The sequence below is a fragment of the Chaetura pelagica genome, unplaced genomic scaffold (genome assembly GCF_000747805.2).
Source record: "Chaetura pelagica isolate M959 unplaced genomic scaffold, ChaPel_1.0 scaffold156, whole genome shotgun sequence".
Lineage (NCBI taxonomy): Eukaryota > Metazoa > Chordata > Aves > Apodiformes > Apodidae > Chaetura > Chaetura pelagica.
In genome coordinates, this window is record NW_009953694.1 from 79,967 (window position 1) to 103,379 (window position 23,413).

General features: G+C 37.2%; 1 protein-coding gene across 2 annotated transcripts; it reads right to left on the minus strand.

The window, feature by feature from the left end:
* Positions 1-331: 331 nt before the first annotated feature.
* ZFAND4 (zinc finger, AN1-type domain 4) lies at positions 332-22,906 on the minus strand. 2 transcript variants are annotated; one of them, XM_010000331.1, is made up of 9 exons: positions 22,687-22,906; positions 15,068-15,143; positions 14,907-14,974; positions 14,198-14,384; positions 8,347-8,494; positions 6,347-7,528; positions 5,673-5,727; positions 3,273-3,387; positions 332-1,195 (listed from the first exon to the last, which is right to left on the minus strand). In XM_010000331.1, exons 1-9 carry the CDS (start codon positions 22,868-22,870, stop codon positions 1,060-1,062), a joined length of 2,151 nt encoding a protein of 716 aa, XP_009998633.1. In that variant the 5' UTR covers positions 22,871-22,906; the 3' UTR covers positions 332-1,059. The 2 variants fall into 2 exon arrangements, with proteins under 2 accessions (XP_009998633.1, XP_009998632.1); XM_010000330.1 differs by having other exon boundaries at positions 3,273-3,390.
* Between the last annotated feature and the right edge of the window lie 507 nt (positions 22,907-23,413).

Sequence of the window (23,413 nt, forward strand, 5' to 3'; positions counted from 1 at the left end):
GAGAAAAGATGCAGGCTAATAGATGTAATTTGTTTGCTTTTGCTAGTACATCTGCAAGATGAGTTTTATTTAAAGCACACATTGTCAGTCACTCTATTCCTAATGAGGTTAGTGGGAATTTTGTCATTGACTTCAGTAGGAACAGAGATCAGCCAGTGCTTCTGGGAAAAAAACCCAACAGAACCCACCGGCTCCCCCTCAGAACAAAGCCCCACTTTTAATTTAGGAGCATGTGGTAAGGTAAGAAAAGTTATTTTGTGTATTTAAAAGAGCATAAGCCAGAATAAAATTTAATATTTATTAGAATTTCTTCCAGTAACAGCATTCAACATCTTAACAAACCAAGTTATGAAGTCTTAAAAAAATCTAGGATTACAAAAACGTTAAAATAAATTGTTCCTTATATTTAATGGCAATAAAGGGGGAATTTTCTATTTAAAACCAAACCTGTCCTATAAACACTATTACTTCAAGAAAATGTGATTAACATGATATGTAATTTTCAGAACAGATACATAGTGTATGAATGCCAATCTGAATGGAACAGAGGAGTGGAACACACTACCCCCTTAAAAATCTCAAAAAAGGCTGTTTGAGGAAAGGAAGGGAGGAGAATCTTTCTAGTGAAATAACTTAGAAGATACCACACAATGGACAAAAAATGCAAGAGTACAGAAGACATTACATGACACCCCTCATTACAACACCCCCTCAAGTCTGGTTATACAGTAAATAAAGTTAGTAAAGTGCATCTTTTAAAGACTTGTCTAGTGAAATAGCTTTTCAAAATATAAAACACAACACAAGACGTGCAGTAACAGTTAAATCATAGTTTAAATTTTTAAAAACTAATCTTTAACTTTTCATTCATTAAAGAAGAAAAGTTTTAACCGCAGTAGTGTTCACATTATTCTTCAACAGGATGCATCCTCATGTGCTTTTGTTGCTTGGCAAATCTTTAGATATGGAGCATGACAAAATTATGCAGTTTAAGCAAGTGCTTCTCTCAACTCAATACAATTCTTCAATGGCAGAACAGCCACATGCAGCACATCCATGTTAGATTTTGGGAAGCTTTGGTGCACTAACGACGGGATTGGTCTCCTGCAAATACCTTCGCCCTGCACTCTTATAGTCGTATGTGCAGGTGTGAGTCTCTGCATAGCGGTGTGTTGCACAGAAGTTGTTTCCACATCTGAAGGATCAAGAATATTAGAAGTTAGAAGCTTTTAGAAGCTTTTAACTCTGTGACATGCTGGGGACCTTGGCCTAATCATGTCTTGCTCATTTGACATAACTGCTTGGATTCTGATCATTCTTGACTGGCTACATTAACTGGTAGGGTAATCAAAATAACATTTTTGACTCTTGGTGATGCAGTTTTGACTCAACAGTCTCTTCAGCTGGGAACCTAAGCAGGATCAGTACTCCTGGAACCAACCATCACGGATCAAACACACCTACCAATTCAGTACGATGGGCTTTTGAGATTTTTGTTTCTTTTTAAAGACCTTAAACAACATCAGTTGGTAGAGTTCAGAGGACAAAACCGTGAAACTAAAATAAGAGTATCAGGTGGAATCCCCATAATGCATTTAAATTCAAAAACACCACATCATTCAGAGCACTGAAATAAATGTTTAGTTCTGCGCAGCTTCTGCCTGGCATAAACTCAAATTAGTAATTTAAGATTAATAAATACATATTTAGTCAACTGTAAAGACATTAGACAAACTATGCATAGGGAACATTACTCCTTATATGACTGGATAGAGGTGCAACTTTTCAATATCAGTTGCAATTTCAGTAAGTTAGGATTAGGAGATTTTTGCCTTTAGATGTGACAGTTCAGCAGCTCAGACTCCTAACTGGAGAAAGTATATTCTGGATGTTTGATTTAATCAGAATGAGTGTGTTAAGGGGAAACTGATTTTCGTGTCCTGTTGCCCTATTATTTGATAAAGTTGCTTCTTGTAATTGTTTTACACTCATCATTCAAAATCAGAATTCTTGTGAAATGGATTAAGCATTACTTGTCCAATTTACTGTTTCACTATTAGATCAGAATCCTCTATTTATCCATCTGTCTATCAGGGTTTGTAATAAACTCTGTAGTTATTCCTGAGGCTTTGTGTGCCTGGTAAGAAATTTGCTTTTCTTTGGTTCTTGCTCACATAACCACCAGTTCTCCTATGACTGTATTCTCCATTTGGTTCACGTTCCATCCTGGTAAAAGGTTATATGGTTGCTCCTTTTGAAATTAGAACAAATGCTATTCTTGGAGATGTGCAATTTCCCGCCATTTTTCTGTGCTTTATTTTTAACTTTAAGCAATCTGCTTAGTTACTACTACAAGAGCTTGCAGCTATTTGCTCAGCAATAAAGTGTGCAGAGTCCAAAACTCTCAAAATCAAAGACTGAAGAGGCAGTTCCTCAACCATAAACTCCCCAATACAATTCCCCAATGGCAGAAGTCTTGGTCATTTTGATTTTGATTGGCATGAACCAAGATCAGCTTCAAAAGTAGTGCTCATAGTACTGCAGTTTCCAACCTTGACTAGTTCATGGGAAATGGTATCAAAAGAATAATATTTTGTGGGAATCAGTACTTTTGAGAATCTAGATCAACCAATAAAACAGGTGGGGTTTTTTTGTTGTATTTGTAAGTTTCCAATGATTGCCATCAAGCACCATTACATTGTCTGCAAGTCATAATCTGGCATTCTGCTTTTGAGGTTCTGTAAATGCTCAAAGGTGACTGAAGTCTTACAAGTAATAGAACACCCAGAAATAAAAAAGTTATCAAATATAAATTAGTACAAATTCACAAACTGTGCAGCTGTGTTGTAACAGGGTCACATTTGAGGGAGACTGTCTGAAAAGTTGCAACAAAATCAGTTTTTCCTCAAGTTGTTAACAATGTAAATACTATTGAGAAACTTTACAAAACAAATCTGTAGCAAGTTCTCTCCACACTAGTAAAAAATGTTATCTTTCTTCTTTTGTAATAATGCTCTTTATTTCCTGGTATCTTGCATTCTGATACCTCCCATTTCTTTATTTTCCTAGAAGAGCATACACCTCAGCAGCAGAACAGGTACAACATTCCTGAATTTTATTAGTTCCTGGACTTCCGCTGAACTGAGAGTTGCACTTTTTATGAAGGTTGTCTTTTTATTTGCTATGCTTAAGGAATACCATGTAGAGCTGAAAACCTTTTGGTTAACCCAGCTATTAATTTTAAACAAAAGCTGGTTATATAATCAGCCTACCTGCACTCATAGCTGGTTGCCAATCCAGTTTTCTTGCCACAAAGAAAGCAATGCTTTGTAATTTTCTTTTTTGCTTGAATTGAGCCATTCACAGGTGGAAGATGGGTTCCTTCACCTGCTTTCAGAGGTAGAAAGACAAGGACATTTTTTAACTTATTCTTGATCATAAGCTAGTTAAATGTTATCTTTTGAAACCCAGATTAATTTTGCATTTCTTAGGATACTTCAGGTGGGAACCTCACTGCCTAAACAGAAAGGAAAAAAACCCAAAAGCCAAAACATAAACCACATCTCAAGCCTATCCACTCTTCTGGAAGAAGCAGCACAAGGTGGGACTGAAATTACTTTTAATACCTGTTAAAAGTTCACATTGGCAAGAAGTTACAGAAGGAATAATAAAATATATCTTCTAATGATCTTGCCAAAAGCAAAGTAAAAACACAATGTGATTGGGAAAGCACTGCACACAATAGCTTTCTGAAAAATCAACTGGACATTCAAGTATCTAGCACCTAGTATATTCAGTGGCTAATAACTTACTTTTGCCAAATAAATACTGCAACATGTTAACATCTTGCTGGTACTGTATAATTGCAAGAAAAATGCATTATTAAATTACAGACCTCTCTTTAGCTATATAGTTTATTAAGACACTTCACAGTTTTTGGTAAAATTTCTGTACTTAAAACCTTACTTTGACTTTTTTCCCTGTAATTCTTGGCTTTTGCTCTGTAATTGGGAAGCATGTAAAGGAAAGGTGTCTTCCTTCCTTCTGTAGAAGCAAGATTTTAATCTACCACTTGCTGATGCAAATTTCCCAAATGCTAGGACAGTGGAATTATTAAACATTCTTTCAGTACTTCTACCAGTATCTTGTCAGGATACTCCCAAAAAGTGACCTCATGAATTCAGAAGTATTTTGTCCAGCATTTCTTTAATCTCAACAGTAATTTCTCAGCTGAGATGCAGTAGGCTACTTTCAAAAGTAACACCAGGCAGTCACCACTATCAACCAGTGGATCCCACGTTGCTACCTAGCATGGAAACTTCCATACAATGTTTGTCCATGCTATCAATTTCATAATTTAAAAGCATACTACTTCAGGAGCATCAGTTAGCCCACTGTGAAAAAAGACAGCTTCCACTGTGGACCATACTTCAACAGAAAAATCCAATACACCTGTGCTCACATTTATGATCCCTACAGCAATTACATGTAAATGAAGGCCTTGGATAACAAACCAAATCTGTCCTTTGGCCAGTTATACAGTAGATCATTAGCAGACACCTGGTGCTCAAGAATCTGCATGATATGATGACACCAACTTTGTCTGTCTCATGTTTACAACCTTTTGGAAAACACTCTTGTCTGACAGACAATACACCAGAGGAGTGTCATCTTTACAGTACTGTTCAAAATGACAGATGATAGAAGGCTTCCCTACAATGCAGGTGTGACTATAAGGGTATCATCTCATTCACCATGGAGTAGGTAAGGACAGATCTGATTATTAATTACTGTCAATTCAAAGCTGGACCCTGAGCTGTGAAATGAAGGCACAATCCACCATTTTAGCAGCTTTTGCTTATACATCAATTACAATGCATAATTTTTCCTGTTGCAGATGCTAATTGAAGATCTGTCTTACAGGTCATTCTCTATAACTAGATCTTAAAATCCTGCAATAAGTGCCTGACTCTTCTTTCTGTATGACCTTAGGAAAAGAAAGACAGCCTGCAAAGCAAGTTAAAGATGTGAAGAAAAGCTGTCTTAAGAGTTTAAAAAGTACTAATCTAGGCAATTCCACTCCTCCCAAGAGAACTAATCACAAAAGAAATTAATGTTTAGGCACAACACAGCCACGTTCAGTGGATGTCAACCATTAAGCACTCCACAGTTACCAAGACTAGGGTAGAAAGAATGATGCTCATCACAAAAAACAGACAATCTGCAATATACCAGTAATCTTCAGCATCTATGCCCTTACTGCCCCCACTTTTCTTTTGTCAAATCTGTCTGCCTCAGGCTGTAGTCCTCAAGGCAATGCTACTGATAAATTTTGCTCCCATTTCAGTATACAAAAGTATTAACAGAACTGACCTTTTGGAAACTTCAGAGCAGAAAGTCATGTTTATGTCTACAGATGACACACAGAATTCATTGAGTATTAAAAAAGCTAGGAAAGAGTCACAATCCTGTCTACCTAAGATATGGATTACATATGTATATTAAAGAATTACTTAAAATATTAGAAGTTACACCATGCTACAGAAGTGAAATACAGCAAGGACTCTGAAAGACATATGCCTTACAAAGATTAGTGGTTCTTGTCCTCCATATATGTGATGTATCAGGAAAGATTAAAAAGTCATCTTCAATTATTAAGTCACATTACTTACCTACTCTTTTCCCTACAGCTGCAATACTTCCATTCATTCCAAGCCCATGCGCAGACTAAAAAGAAAAAATTTCCACAAGGAAATTACTAGCAGATGGAAATTAAATGAAAAGCTAGGCAGACTGCTATCAGCTTACTTGAAACCAATGTTGTATCAAACAATGTACCTATGAAGAATCCAAGAAGACTTCTGTGCAAAAAAATTAAGTTCTGCAATAAAAAGCCTTACTCAATATGACTATTTCATAGTGCCCCCATACTTCACAACACACCAAAACAAAGTACATGAGCAATCTAAAGCTAGGCACGTATGGTGCCAGTCACAGGGCAAACTTTAGAATAAATGACAATTAGCAAGCAGCAGAAAAAGTCAGATGACACTTCAAACACACACACTCGTAATTCTATAATTACAAAACCTGATCATTTTAGTTGTGAACTGAGTAACAACTTCAATTTTTATGAAAAAGTACTTTTAGGACCCACTTAGATAAATAGGCAGTTAAGATAGCAATAGGAATTCAGTAAACAGTTTAAGACTGTAAGGGATTAAAGTAGACCTCCCCCTCCCCACCTGCTGTCCCTGAAAAAACACACACACCGAAGTAGTTTTCGTAAAACCAGTACCAGAGAAGTCAAGAAAACTTTAATTTCTTTGGAAGCATTAGTACTCACAAGAATATACTCAGCAGCTTCACTTGGAGAAGCAGTTTTCCTAAAGCTTTCTTCCTGAAAATGCTGAAGGTTTGTAGGTAGTGCAATACCAGAAGTCCGAAACCTGCCTGTCCCACAGGAACTCTGTAAACTTTCTCTGTTTGCACTTCGGGCAAGTGAAGCCAAAAATCCTAAGTTACTTGCAGAACTCACACGTTCTTTGGATGCTTTGTTAGCTGCATCTGTGATGTCCCTAGCCTCTGTTTTAGTAATTACATCAGGTCTTTTGCCAAGTGACTCTACTTTCACACTACGAAATCTAGTAGTCCTAGGAAAAGAGGAGTCTGCTACACTGTGGACTTCCAACGATCGAAGCACATTTGGGGAGGCTGTAGATCTCAAGTCACTGGCCTCAAAGCATTTGGGTTGTGTTTGTGGTTTCAGAGAACTGTGATGTGCCACTTGTGCTGAATATCGAAGAGGTGACAAAAGCAGATTTTTCTGTGGACTTAATTCACGAGTACTAAGAAGACCAGTCCCCATTGCTGCAGTGCTCAGCACTTTTCCAATGGGTTTTCTATGCTGTTCTACAACCTTAGATTCATCATCTCCCTCAGACAGTCCAAGTTCTGTGTTCACCTTTCCTATGTCATATATCTCACTACCCTGTTCAGCACTGCTTGCTTCTGTTAACAAAGCAAAAGCATCTGTTTCAGGTAGAAGTTTTTCTTCTGTTCCATATAGTTCTACATTTGTTAAGTTCGGAAACAAAACAGCATCCTCCTCGCTTGTTGAGGTCAGGTTTTCTGATAGTTTTTCTGAATTTGCATGCCGAGATGAAACCGGAGTCAAAATACTATTTCTAGGTAGTTTTGCATTTTCAAGTTCAACACGAGATATTTTTGGTGGTAACCTGATGCTACCAACTGACTGAGACCAAGAGTTGCTCTGCCAAGTGTCATCTTCCTTAAGGAAGTCATTAGTTGTGGCTGGCATTGGTCTACCAGCAGTGGCCAAAGTAGCCAATGCTGAAAGTGCATTTTGGGAAGACTCTGAAGGATATGAATTTCCAGGAGGAGGTAGGCAAGACTGTCCAATATGGGGGAGTACTCTTAAGAAGCGGTGACGAGCTGCAGTCACTGAGCCACTAGATGGTCGAGGAGCCACTGGAGGACGAGGTTTCACCTTGACAGTTTTCTTAGGCTATTAAAAAAAATTACACAGAACAACAATTAGTATTTTAATTATGGCTGCATTCAAAGACCTGAATCAGATCCTATTCCCAGGAATTCAGACAGCATAAGGCAAAAAGAACCAAATAATTCTTTCTACTTGCTCATTTGTTACTAGCTGTCAAGATTTCACCCCAACATGTGAATAATACAACTGAAGATTATAATAAGACTTTTTAGTAGATAGGCCACATGTCAGAAAAACAGGAGGGAAGCCAGAATGCCACCAAAGTTATCCAGAAGAGCTTAGGGTCTCAAACAGGACAAACAAAGGAAGTATATCATCTTCATTTTACATCTAGGTAACCAAGACAGACAGGAACACCAACATGTTTTCTCTTCTAGGTAGTCTCATTCTTGTATTGAGCTTTATAGGCTTTTCAGTTACAGTATTTCTAATTAAGTTTCATTTAAGAGCAACACTGATTCTTACCAGAGCAGTACTGCAAAGCAGTGTTACTTAAAGCATTGGAAGAAAAACGGACAAAAATCTAAAAAAACACCAAACCAAAACCCACACACACCTAAAAACCCTCATGTATGCAAATAAATTCAGGATCAGTTGTGAATTATTTGAATGCAGATAGGTAGATCCAAGAAAAGACAATGCCCTGTACCAGAACATTTATACAAGGCATTTACTTAATACAATAGATAAGCATCATCTACCCTTGATCACCTCACTTCCCAAGACAGCAAAGTATCTGACCTACTTTTTAGAAAAAACATTAGGAAAGTTGTTTTAGGATAAGCAATTTTAGGATAAAAAATTTGAAATCACAACTTCACCTTTTTACTCAGATTCATGTTCTCCATCTTTGCCTTGAGCAGTTTCATTTTATTCATAGTAATTGAATTCTCAATAATTTGTTGACCAGAAGGTGATGCCTCTGTCTCATCTTCATCATCAGCATATACGTTATAAACAGAACCACCACTGAAAATAAGAGAGTTTGTGTTCACCCTCTAAGCAAGTAATTTAATTGTTTTCAATGTAGAATATTCTCACAACTAGCAAGTCACATCCGTAGTTGATCTGTTGACAAAGCATTATGTAAAATTGTATGCAAAGACACTTCAAATCCATTTACTTTAAGACACAAGCATTCCTTATTAGATGTTCACATAAAGTGATGATGCTGAAATCAGAACATAGCCACGCTCTGGGAAGTTGTTATACCATATACAGTTGGTTCACACTCACTATATATTTTCCCCACAGAGGGGATATCCAGTTCCACAAATGTCTCCTGAAGGTAGGGCCAAAGCTGTTAACAGTGTGACTCAGACAACAAGCTGATCAGTTTTCCAATTAACCAGACACTGGCAGGGAAGGAAAGTCCAAATTTCTATCCATCCTGAGGGGTGTTCTCACCATAAATGGAAATGGAGGGGTCACCCATGTGGATGTGATATTCTATTTCTCCTTTTCAAAATAAAACAAACAAACAAACAAACAGTTCAGTTTAGGTTTCCAAAGAGTGTCCCATTTGGAAAAAAACAAAGATTAGAATTACTAGACCCAAACCAAAATATTTTAACTCAGTAATCACTGAAAATGTCTAGCATTATATTGTCTTTTTCCATTCCATATACTAACAGAATGCAAAAAACCAATATTTTAAAGTCAGTATCTAACTTGTTTTTCTTATGAAGCATTAATCACTGACACATCCAAAATTTTAGAGTGAAAGAACAATAAGGAGGATCCAATTAATTATAAAAGTATGCATTTTCAACACTGTATATAGTACGTTTTAAATAAAGTTTTAATTCTTCCAGTAGGCTGTCAGCGTCTATAAATTGTGACAATCAGGCAATTCCCCCGTGTTCATACAAATGTCTTAGTATTAAATAAAGTTTCTGCTCTCCAAAAGAGACCAAGAAAGATCTAAAGATCATATGAAAGTCAGTAAAAAAATAAATATTGGTAATTATAGCTGGCATCTTACCTGATTCTTGGAAATATTCTGCTGCCCTTAGTTAAGAGACAATACTTTTGCATTGACTCTCTAAATCAATGTCCTAAAATGCAGCAAAATTCCAAAGGCAGCACAGGTGGCAGACAGATCTTTAAGAGCAAGACTGAAGCAAATTTAAAGTAAGAGTCAGCAAAATAGTCCAGTCATTTCTTACAAAAGCTGAACAGCTCTATATGAGGACAGTAAGCATGCCTATCACATATCTCTCCTGGGAAAGATTCAATATGAAAGAATAATTTCAGAATTTTAACTGTTCAAAGACCTAGGTCACCAATTCAAAACAGTTATTTGAATTTCCCCTCCTTCAAGGTAAGGATAAAAATAAAAGTGGCATGTTTGGTTGTTTTTTTGTTTGAGTTTTTTTATGCAAAAATAATTGCTATTCTTTTTCTTGCATTTTCTGACTAAATGTGAGCCAAAGAAACAAGAAGAAAAAGAAGGAGCAATAAAAGGGCTTTTTTTCGTTTAATGTGATTGTAAAATGATAGAAGTTGATGGTACTTTTAGCTCATTTTCCAATGAGTAAATCTAAAATTTATTTTGTACATAGCTGTCAAAATTAGTAAGATGCTGCTTGTAAAATGCACATCTCAACAATGATCAGTACTTTCTTAAAAGCACTTTTAATACCAGAGCCTGCCAGTGTTCTACCACAACTCCAAGAATTTTCTTTTAAATTCAGAGACAACAATCATTCTATGTATTTACACCTTGTCAAATTTTAACCATTAACTTAACCACAGACAAAATAAAATTATCTGGAGAACTGTAAAACAAAACCCAAACTAATGATGCGTTTCTAAACTGCATTCACTAAATTCTGCTCCATATGTAAGCGATGTGAGAAAAGCTGATAAACAAGTGCCTCGAAATGCTCAGCCACCAGTACACCCACACATATATAAACACACTCAACTACCAGTGTGGAAAACACTAGTATTCAGATTCATAGCCTTTCTCTATAAAAATCAAACGAAAATGTCTGATTTGCTTCCATTCTCTCCTCCCTTTGTATTTTTCATTTCCCACCAAGTCTGATCCAGCCAAAATAAAAAATCTGAAAATTAATATTTCTTCCTCCTGCCCCCAAATTACAGTCTGCCTTAGTAGAAAAGCTAATAATTTAACTTCCATAGAAAGAACAGAGGAAGAGAAACAGCTTCAGTTGAATGTGTTTCAACTCAGGTGGCTTCCAACATAATTGGTTCACTTGACCAGTGACAGCACATTTCTTAAGCAGAACGTACTGAGACTTTTATACATGCTGACGCACTTTGAAGGCTTACTGAGATGCCTTGCAAGAGCCAAAAGAGTGTAGTTTATTCCTCTGGTTTGCTACATTTAGTCAATCTCAAGCAAACTATTATTTAATCTATACTTTAGGATAACCTAATTGAAAAGTACTAAGAATTTAATAGAATTGTTCATACTAGCTCTAAATGGAAAAAAAAATAGTCATACACACAAGAATTTTAACATGTAGGCAGATTATCAGGGATCCCATTATACTTAAAAAATGAAGTACAGGCTCCTTCTGACAACTTCTTGCATCAACTCACACTAAGCATCCACAGCCCTAGCACTGGATTAGTTTGAATGTTCTTTGGATTGAAGAGGTAAAAGTGAAAAAATTGGTAATAAGCAGATCAATGAGAACAGGAATTATATCTGTCTGCTCCTCCTTCCAGAAGTGTATCTAGGCCAATGCAACAGCAAGGTTCTCAGTTCTTACAGATGAAGGCGGTGGTTTTTACTTATTTCAAACTGAGACACAACACCATATGTAGCTGTTTACTGAAAAAGACTGCAGGGGCCAAAGGAGATCACAGATCTAAAATGTTTGTATCTTTCCTCTTCTTTCCCTCCAGTAATTGTATATAAAACACTTAAGTCTTTCTACTCTGGGTAACTATGTGGGAATTCAACCTTGATATTCAGCCTGTAGTTTTTAAGTACAGATCTGTTGTAAAAGTTTCTAAGAGTAATATCACTCTGAACACACTGAGTCATACTGAATATAAATCCAGTACAAAGTTCTTCTTTCGCTTTGCAAACAGAAACAAGAATACTTACTTAAAACAGTGCAAGCCTTAGCCTTGGAGAAAATGCAGCTAGTCCTCAGAATAGGAACTCTTCCTTACAGTTGTTCAAATATTAAGTTCTTTGGTGGATAATAAAACCCTACACAAAAGCTGCAGTGTAAACATAGAATCTAGTATTTTAAAATAGATATTACCAATTATAGGTAATAATCTGTTTACGGAATATTAAAGAAAAAGTATTAAATAATTAAAGCATATTAATAGAAGTATAATAGTTTAATAATTACAATAAATAAAAAATTATCTGTTTGCCTTAGCTGTCTCGCTAAATGAGAACAAAATGCCAGCCACTTGAAGTGTATGTATGCTAACACGTGCAGTCTAGGAAATAAACACAAGAAACTGGAGCTCTGTGCCCAGTCAGATAGTTATGATATCACAGAAATAACTGAAACATCGTGGGACAACTGACTGTGGTAGATGGCTACAGGCTGTTTCATAAAGACAAGCAGGGGAGAAGAGGTGGAAGAGTCACGCTCTATGTTAAGGAAAACCTTGAATGCATAGAAACCAACTATGGTAATTGTGGTAGCCCTATTGAATGCCTCTGGGTCAAAATCAGAGGGATTGTCTCCAAGGTTGACCTTACAGTAGGCATCTGTTACTGACCCCCAAACCAAGATGATGTGACAAATGCAATGATACTCAGGTTGCTCAGGATAAAGTTTTGGGTCAACAAAACCTGGTTCTTATTGGAGACTTTAACTACCCAGACGTTGGCTGAAGAACAACACTGAGATCACCTGTCATCAATCAAGTTCCTGGAATGTGCAGAGGACTGCTTCCTCACACAAAAGCTGGATGTGTCAAACAGGAATGGAGCACAGCTGGACTTACTACACACTAAACAAGAAAACCTGCTCTGTAATATCTCAGTGACAGACTTGGCTGCAGTGATCACAATATCATGGAGTTTGGGATACTGCTGAGTACAATGAAGGTTAAGGTTAATTCCAGGAAAAAAGGTTTCAGATTTTAGAAGAGCAAACTTCAGCTCAGATAGGGCTCAGTTGGAAGGAATCCTGTGGGAAGCTTCCATGGAGGGTAAAGGAGCTAGTGAGTGCTGGTACACAGCCTCCTTCTAGAGAAACTCACCTGTTACGGCCTTAACAAGTGGGTCTGGTGTGGTGGGTGAGGAACTGGCTGACAGACCACACCCAGAATGTGACAGTAAATATCTCCTCCCCCAGCTGGCAACAACATGAGAGAACAGTGCACTGCAGCAGCAAAGAAAGCCACCAGAATGCTCGGCTGCATCAACAAGGGCATCACCAGCAGAAATAAAGTCACCATTCCACTCTACTCAGCACTTGACAGACCATACCTGGAGTACTGCATTCAGTTTTGGTTCCTGCTCTACAAAAAAGATGCAGACAGGCTGGAGAGGGGTCCAGAGAAGGGCCACAAGGATGATCAGGGGACTGGAGGACCTGCCATATGAGAGGCTGAGAAAACTGGTTTCGTCCAGCCTTGGGAAAAGAAGGCTTAAAGGAGACCTTGTTACCGCGTTCCAGTACTTAAAGAGTGACTGCCAAGAAGATGTAGACTCCCTTTTTACAAGATGTCACATGGAAGAGACAACAGTAATGGGCACAAACTGCACCTGCAGAGATTCCAACTGGACACAAGAGGTAAATTTTTCACCATAAGGACAATCAAACACTGGAATAGTTTCTCAAGGGAAGTGATGGATTCCCCCACATTGGACAGCTTTAAGTCTCAACTTGACAGGGTGCTGAGCCATCTCATACAAACTACAGTATTACCTAGAAAGGTTGGACCAGCTGATCCTTGAGGTCCTTCCATCCTAGTATTCTATGACAGAACAAAGTAGTAGCCTACGTGACATACTTGCTCTGCAGATGACAACACTACTTTGATTCTGTGACAGTCATTGAGACAAGTTTGGTACCTAAACAAGTAGTTAATCTGAGGCCTAAATATGTTCAAAGGCTAGCTCTATTGGTAATTTTTTTCAGTATATTTAAAATTAAAAAAAAGCCACAAACCAAACCAAAATCCCCTAGTTTCTCTTAAAGCTCAGACAAATCCTCTCAGGATTTGCACCACCAATCTAGCATCTTCCTGACTAATCATTTGGTCAAGTCACATTCATATGAAAAAGAAAGTTTCAGCTGTGAAGAGAGAAATTTTTCTAAAACTAAACAAATGCTTTAAGATGGAAAAGAAAGTACTTAACAAAAGTTTTTAGTATCTTTATTTCCAAATCTACTCTCCTATGAAATGTTCTCTTTCAGAAGGAGCTGGAATGTTGAGAATTGCCTCAAGAGCAAGAATTGTCTCAAACATGAGGTCATCTTTATCTCACTCTGCTGACATACACAGTGACAAACAACTGTCAGCGTGACCACTGACCACAAAGTACTGCTGTATCATTAGGTCAGTCAGTTACAGCATTTAAGTAGCCCTTAGGGAACAAATTCATGCAATATTTTATATATACATAACCAATACTCTTTTTATAGTGTCAACAAATAAAGCTGAAAATTATACAGCATCTTCTTTTTGAAAAATAAAGATTAAAACCAACTTTACCTCAAAGACTCAGATAATGGTGTTAAAGTACCATCTCCTCGATCTACCACACGGAAGAAATTCAACTGATCCCCTTCTCGATATACTAAGAAAGTAACTTGTTTGTTGGACGGCCCTTTCTCCCAGATCTCCTCTCTACTGGGATGCATGTATTCAGCCATTTCCCGGATAGGGTCTTCCACAGGAACTACAAAAAGAAAAAAATAAATATTATTACTATTATGAACATCATCACCACTGCAATTTTTGAAAGCTCAGCTCAGTTTGCAACGGGAATTCACAACCTAGAAGATATGCTGGGTGTTTTATCAAGGAGATTTCTCCATTTTCATTCCTCAATTCCATACAACTAAGCTTATCATCAGACTGAACCAATGGCTGATTCTTACTAACCAGATTTTTAAAACTATTTGTATAATGATATTATAGTATAATTTTGTCTGTAGGTGAAGAATTGCTGATTTTAAGACTTGATGATTCTATACATACAAAGATACCCGATAAACTAAGGGTAAACAAAACCAAAAAGGATGGTGGCACTTGGTATGCTAAGGGAAAAAAGATGGAAAAAATACCTCCTTTAAAAAATTATTTTTCCAATTAATTTGGAACTGAAGTCTGATAATCTAAAATGCTTAGCTAAGAGAAGCTGTTTACAGTTTTAAGATGTTGCATGAAAACCACTATTTTTAACTGAGTTAACACCTACCTCTTCTAGTGTTAACAGGTCCACCTCGCATAGCCAGAACTAACTTCAGAGTGCAGCCTTCTGAAATGCTGTAAAAAACAATAAATTTTTTTGGTAGTATTCTCTATTGCCTATGCTAACAATAATTTAGAAATATCAGTGCAATTTTATTCTATACTTACTTATAATAATTTAAACAATAGTCATCTTTCAGTTCTGTATTATTCCAAATTAAGTGCTGTTGAGAGACAGGAATACCTGAACAAAAACAAAAATAAAAGAGTATTAAAATTGGAGCTTCATGCAAGGGCTTTGGAGAAGTCTTACTTTTACTTTTTGAAAAGCATGGGTGTAATGGAGCAGAGGCAAGAAAGACAAGAGGGGAATGAAGAAAGGAAGTAGAACAAGGACAGGCAGCTTTAGCTGACTTTAGTCATGATATGCAACTGCCCAAACAGTTATTAAGAAAAAATGTAAGGTTTTCAGCAGACTTGTGCTCACAGTCAGAGTTCAATCTTTTGGCTCAACAGGAGTCTGTAAAGTATTAAATTCCTTCAGACTTATCTAATACTTGCTAGGGAGGTTTTTTTCCTATTATCTGTACCTCACAGCTTTATATCTACTCACAGAAAAAAAAACAGCCTAAAACTTTAACTACAGAACTGCTTGATAACTTAATCACAGACTGATATTCTGTAAAGACAAGATTGCATTAAGGTAACTGGTGGCAGTTCTGTTACAGTAACGACAACTGTGTGTGTTTTTATCACTGCTAGGTTTGGAACCTGAAAGTTCACAAGGAAAATATAGTACCATAGCAGTTAGTCAAACTTCATACTAGGAACACTTTTGTTGTGGGTGTTCTTTTAGACCATCAAAACATTTTATTACTTGTATCCAGTAATACTAATTTTCAACTCAAGTTCTGCGAGCGATTTTAATATTTTTTTGTTAAAAGAAAGTAAGCACAATGAGTATGTGTTCCTTATTAAACACCCGTGTTTTGTAAAACTATTAACTTTGTTTCTTTTTGCCTGAATAGTCAAGTCATTTGGATACAGAAGTAACAAAAGGTAGTATGAGCTGGTAAAAACTGAGGTCTTCCCACATTTTTACTACAATGATGCCACTTTCCATATTTTGGCTAGAGTACTAATCTGGACAGATATGAAAGGGTAAGACGTTTCAGATCACAAATAAACAAACAAACAAAAAAGAAATAAGGCTAGTAGGAAGATGAAGAACTGTCTTTTTTGTCTTTAAAAAAACACCTAAACAACAAACTCTTCCCTTCAGCAGCCAAAAGGAACACTATTGTTCAATTTATCTTGGAAAATCCAGGTAAATATGATCTCATTGTGTGTAAAATTAAAACCTATAGAGGCTACTAGCTATTTTTTATAGAAAGGTTCAAACACTGCTCCGCATGCTAAAAAGCAAAAGCTGTATTTTCCAAAAAGTTACTTTAACGTAACATTATCTTATACTTCTATTCATTGCATGTTAAACTAATCGTTAGTATCATTAACAGCATTAAACCGCAACCTTACATTAAACGTAAACGTAAGGGAAAACTTCTTTACTGTGACCATAACAGAGCGCTGGAACAGGCTGCCCAGAGAGGCTGTGGAGTCTCCATCCCTGGAGACATTCAAAGACTGACTGGATGTGTTTCTATGTGAACTACTGTACTTGATCCTTCTCTAGCAGGGCAGCTGGACTGTATGTTCTTCAGAAGTCCCTTCCAACCCCTACTAGTCTGTGACATGTTCAGATACTTAAAAGGAGATGCAAGTAGTCATGCTACACAGTGAAACTTCCCAAAATACATCTGGCAAGAGGGGAACACAAAGACCAGAGTGTTCAGGTGGCTTCCAAAAACATCTCAGGTTCCCAAGGCTTCTATGAGTGCTTAGCAAGCTGTGACAAAAGGTCAGCTAAGTACCCCTTTCCTAACTGGAAGGGGTTAAAAGCTACCAACACCCATCACCAGGAAAGAAAAAAAGGAAACCAGACTCTGGTGAAAGTCCAAGTAATTCAATAGGCAAATAGGAGACATGCTAAGTGGACATCCCAGAACAGCAAAGGGAGTGCACTTTGAAGGAACTGTCATTGTCAAGATTCAAGTTTTACAGAAGAAGACAATTTCCTTTTCTCACCACAGCTCACATCTAAACCTTCTCTTTAGTGACTGACCAACACAACTTGACTTCACTTGGATGGCATTTAATGTGAAGCTTTTGTCCTCTGATGTCCGCAAGACATTTATTAAGGGAATATATTCATATAGTAGACTAACACAATTGTTACTACACTGCCAGCTATTTAATAACTGGTCATTATTTATATTTCCAGTCTGAAGCATAAGCAAAACAAGAACAAGCTGGCAACAACCAGGGAGTCTACAGAGAAGTTATTTTCTGTGTTGTTTTGTAGTCTTCAGATTACAAACAGTCATTACTGTCTGCATTTGTTATGGTTTCAGCAGCCTCGAAGGAGCAATTTCCAATTACTTTGATAAACTGAGAGAGTATTTGTTAAAAAGGCTGGCTTGCACTGGCAGTGCTGCAGTGAAACATGTTTTTGTTCATTTAACAATGACAATGTATTTTTGATGAAATGAACAGATGAAAAGACTATACTCTGCTTTAATAGGAAACAGACAAGTCTTTATTACTAATTCTCTTTTATATTGCTTTCTAAGATTTCTGTGTTTATACACAGAGGAAATGGTATGTACTTTATAGGTTCAGGTGCAGGAAAATACGCATCAGCTGTCCCCTTTTCTGGATTACAGTAAGACTTTCTTGAGTACACTTGCACATGAGATCAGCATGTAAAATTTGCAACGAGACATGCAAGATACCCCTCCACTAACCCCTCTCCCTAAGCAGCATATGACTGTATCACTGGACTGCTCTAAATCAGCACTGAGCAAAAAGTAGGGCAATAAGGTAAATCTCAACAAACACTCCAGTAGAAGTGGGCTAGCTAGGTGATGCTATAGCAGGACTGAAGAGCCTGCAGATGCACTGACAACCTGACCTACTAAAATGAGGGGGGGGAAGAGAGGTAGGTACTTTATCCTGTTTCTGAATCAGCATATCAGATACACCCTTAAGCTTCACTCCTTTATTCTTATTTCTGGTATGCTAAGCAGACTCACCAGAAAAACTGGAGTGGTCAAGCCTGACCCAGAAAAAAAACCCTCTATAGATTTCAGAGCAAACCTGATTTTATGTTGTGGGTAGAAGGTTACTTATGTTTAATATTATATTTTATAATGTTTAAAAACACCACAAACATTTCAAAGTCTAAGCTGAAATAGCATACTCACCTTTCATCCAACAATGGAATTGCTTAAAAGTTTCTTTAACATTTACTTTTTGTTGCTGCTTACAGAAAGGCTGGGCTGACAGTCTTTCCTTCACAAAATAGCTACACTAATGAAGAGGTGCAAAGTTTCCCAACTTACAGCAGTAGGACCATTTTTGTAACTGCCAAAGCCTCCAGCTTTCATGTGCATGATATTAACATTAGTGTAAATGGTGGTCAGTACTGCCCTTTATCCTAGAGACTGACAAAAAGACTGTAACAACAGCGAGTCACCAGTAACTGAATATAGGCCTACAAAACTTCCTGAGAAAGGTGACCCTACTTACACCTTCCAGATTCTGCTCTAACAATATGATCTGGGCACAGGCTTGCACTTGCAGGTATGTTATCCCAGTTCATGCAATGCATAAACTCAAAAAAAGCTTCATGAACTTCTACTCTCTATCAGCACAGTAAACAATCAAATGACAAAGCAAACAGAAGACAGAGGAGAAGTAGAAGACAGGAAAAAAAGCAAGATTGGTTCTGTTAAAAACTCTTCACACTTGTGCAATCCACTTACTCTGGTCCTGAGACAAGCATGGGTATTTTCTCTAATGCAAACAGTAGTAAATATCATTATGGTATAGTCTAAAGTCATAGAATAATGAAAGAAATAAAACATCCAGAAGTATGCTTGATATTCACCCAGTTCCTTTCACTTAAAGTGAAGCTGGTGTACATATGCAGCAAAAGGACAGCAAAAAGACCAAAGAAAAATAACAGCTCTCATGATGAATTGAGAATACACACACAATTGTATCTGTCATTCCTTGCTGAACACAAGCATTCCAAATTCAGCTGTAGTCTGCAAGCTAGTTCTGTTTTTGTCCTTAACAATAAAACAAGAACATGTAAATTTTCATCTAAAAAGGTAAATATTTCCACATACACAGATCATAAAATTCAGTTGCAGTTACTGAACAAACCATCACTGTTGTGGGGTTTTTTGTTTTAAAGCTAGCTACATAAATGAAGGCCATAACACTCCATATGGTAGAATGCAAATTAATTCCCACAAGATTAATAATAATAGTAATAATAATAATACTAATAATACCAACACCAAATTCCAAACCCCACCGCCTCTCTAGAGACTCAATCCTATCTTGCTGAACAAATATGTTTACAAGTATTATCTATGGTTCTTTAACAGATGCAAGAATAAACCACTACTAGGAATACACTGTCTGAATCTTCCTTCTATAAAATTCAATACGCTACTTGGTGCTTCCAAAAGAATACTAAAATTTGCCCAGCCCATCAGATACAAAGACTTGTGCAATGGAGGGCACAAGAAGAGATCACCTCAGTTAAAAACAACCAATCAACCACCACAGCAACACCCCCAAAAAACCCAACCCATCTATTTACACTTTCAATGAAATTCTGCTATTTTAAAGTACCATTCATGTGTTTAAGCCTCAGTCTTTCATGTCACCCTGAAACTTCAGGATTGCCCTATCCATGTGCCTCAACACATGATCCTGCTTTCAAACACATAATAATAAAATATCACTGCTGGCAACACCATGCTATGGTGCTGGCTGTACATATTCTTCTAGCTTTTAAGCCTCCACCAGACAATGGGAACTATTTCTTCTCCCGCATATCATTTTAAAAAGCTCATTCAGTGAATCAAGACTAGCAGCAACTCACCCTAGGTGGCTCCAAAGTCAGCATTATCATTTTTTTTATACCAAGTGCTTACTTCCAATGGAACATAATTGAGGATCTGGTTCAAACAGACACTGGATATTTAACTTCAGCTTTTAAGTAGACTTGCACTGAAATTTCAGATGCATTAGAATTCATTATTAAATTTTACCTGTATTCTTTACTGACTAAAACAAACTAGAAATAGAAAGCTGGGGAGCTGGAGCTCTTAGGAAGGTACCAGTGTCTACTACAGCTGTCTAAACAAACCCTTTCCCTATTAGATCATTAAATAGGCACCAAGAATGACAAACAGTACCAGAACTACACTAAATTCCTAACATGCCATCCATGTTGTCCTTTCTTATTACAGTGCCGTCTACAGCACTGATATTCCAGTTGTTCACAAAGATCAGTTTGTCCTGATTTAGTTTTATTATTAGCCCCTTACAACTAGACGCACTGATGACATTTGAACTACTTTGTTAACTTCTGATACAATTCTAGATTTTGTTCTTGGAGATCTCAGAAAATTTTATCAAAACTTTTATTTTTGTATGCATACACACCATCATCCTCAACACCCAAATGAGTCCACAAAGACAATATGCATTCTAGGGACCTCACATATTCTCCCAGCAGTGTAGGAAGCCTTCTCCAACCAGAAGCACAGCTTAAATGAGAGAGGTTCACACTCCATGAAAGTTGACACAATACAAACAAAAAGTGAAAACCAGAAGCAGAAACAGGAAGAGATGTAAGCTTTCTATTTCCCAAGCTAAATCACAATAACAAATTCACTTTAGGATTTTCAATCCACCTCACCTGATTGATTTTTTTATTATTTATTTTATTTTGCACTATAATAGGAACTTTGCAACTGAAATGTTGACAATGTTTTACATGGAATAGGAACCCTAAATGCAACAGAAAATGAATCTGTCATGTGTGTCTTGTCTGTTCCTTTTACACACAGCTGATCAATATTTTCACTCTGCCTCCCATAAATTATATTAATCAGGATATTATAGATATTTCAACGGGAGTATCAAGATATTTCAACTGGCTTCTAACAATTCAGTGATAAGTAACAATGAACTTTTCCATGTTCTAATGATTATTTTTTTTAATAATTGTCTATACAGTAGGTACCTAAGCCATTAAGTACCTTATCATCCTATGAACTACATATGAAAAAAATTCTGAATAAGCAAAGTCTAGTATTACTGAGCTGTTCTTCTGATAAGAAATTCTGATACTTTAGTAAACTAGGCACACCCAGCTACAATAATAAGCTCTAGGTGTAATTCAAACTAAAAAATGTCTATTTGCTATCTCCTGTTTTGGACCACAAGAAATTAAAATTCCTCTTCCTCACATATCCCATTAGTCTCTTCATGCATCCTGTAAAGCTCATTCCTTCATTTATAATGTCCACAGCCCACTTTCTGTATTCTATTGCTTATGTTCCCTTTTAATATACTCCTAGTCAGCATTCTATCACGTATCTGCTTGCATCTCTCCTACACCTACATTCAGTCACAGAGAAGAAAAACCCTTTTCTTGTTTCTCTTCTAGATTCCAGGAGCATCTCAACACATTCTCTGACTTGTAAGTAATTACGGCCCTGCCCACAGGAAACAAAGCATATCCACAGAGCTCCACTAACGTAGTTACACTGATGTAAACTCTAGATATCTGCATCGTAGAGCTTCTACTAAGTAACCTTACCAGAAAAAAGTCACCCCTATTGTTACAATGCTTCTGTGTTTTAAGACTTGTGCCAGCTACGTTTTTTTCATCTATTAGCACAGATTTCTGCAACTGGAGGAGAGTGTATCTTAAAGTCTGAAGCATCATATTACATATCCCAGAGGGTCAGTTCCACACAGACGGAAGTATGAAAAACATGTACAGATATACTGGGGAAAGAGAAGATCCCTTTTCTTAACAATAGCAACTCCAATACAGTACTCTCAGCTTGTGCAGCTATTCAGTACTTTTACTGCTCCAGAGTGAGAAAGAAGATGCAATGCTGCAAAGCACCTGAAGTATATATACATACATATTTCAAATCACGTTATTTAATGCAGGATCATTCTCATCATAGAGGGAAAGGCGTGAGATAACTTATCTCCTTTGAGATTTTTCACTTTGTAAGACATGCCAAGTTCATCACTTTGAGACAAAACATTGCTCAGCCAGACCTATACCAACAAAAGATCACTCACCTGAACAAAACTCAAACCGGTAACTTCAAGCTGTCTTTGGGGTTTGCCTGCACTGTAGCTGCTGTTGTGACTGCAGTATCATAAACAAACCATAAACTGACTAACATAAGAGACAACAATAGCACCTAGCTTGAATTGTGCTCTGATAGTTGTAATAGAGACATACTGCAAGACTCAAGTTTATAAACTTGCTAGTTAACTTATGTCAGAGAATCCTTTCACCACCAAAAACCCTGTATCCCATATAGTATCAAAACAATTAAAGATTTACCACAGACTTTAAGATTTGTTTTAATAATCACATACACAAAAAAAGAGAGAAAAAATATCATTTCCAGTGAAGCCTAAACCATGAACTGATAGAAAAGGAAAAGAAAATAATCCATTTTCAATTAAACCTAAGCCATATACTGAGTGCCTAGTTGATATTTATCACTGAACAAGTAGTTTAAAATAACTGGTTTAATTTGGCAATTAGAATTCATAAGAGACTTCCTCTAAAGTGACAACATTTACACTGAAACAAGACAGAATAGTACCTTCCAGTCTTTGAATTTTAGCTTTCACAGAAATAACTGTTTCAAAGGGGGAAACTCGCAGTTCAAAGCACGTTCCTGTGAGCGTTTCAATGAAGAGCTCCATAGTTTCATAAAAAGGAAGCTTGTAGTGAAACGGTCCCATATTATCTTCATTGAAAAAAGGAGGCTCTTTCTTGTTGGCCATTACAAAGGATTTACAACTTCTTTGTAAGAAGATCTGTCAGGAAACTACATTCCACTTCTAGCCAAGTCAGCTTTGAGGACAGGTGTAGCACATTGCTGTTTATGTTTGGAATTTTTCACCTATAAAGTAAACAAGCATAGGTCTAACAACATCTGAACGCAGCTGTTAAAGAGAGGTTAATTTTATTCTTGACCAATAAAATAGCTATTACAATGCGGTAAAATAGTATCTACATCGCGCAACAGATAATCACAAACGATGAGTAACGGTGTAGCTTCAGGACTCTAGTTTCAGTCAGCATTCCAGGTCCTACTCCCTATCTTTTTATTTCGCTTCCGGGAGTACCGTGACAACCCGACCTGCGGTATTAATGCCCTAAGCCTCCTGACAAGGGCTGAGCCCTCAGCGGGGTCAGAGACGGAGAAAAACACAAAAGCAGGGGCTGGGGAAGGCAGGGAAGGCTGCTGCTTTGCCCCCGGGGCAGCTCCGCGCTCCCGCCGGGCCGGCCCAGCCCCGCTCCCCGCACCGGGCCGGCCCCGGGCC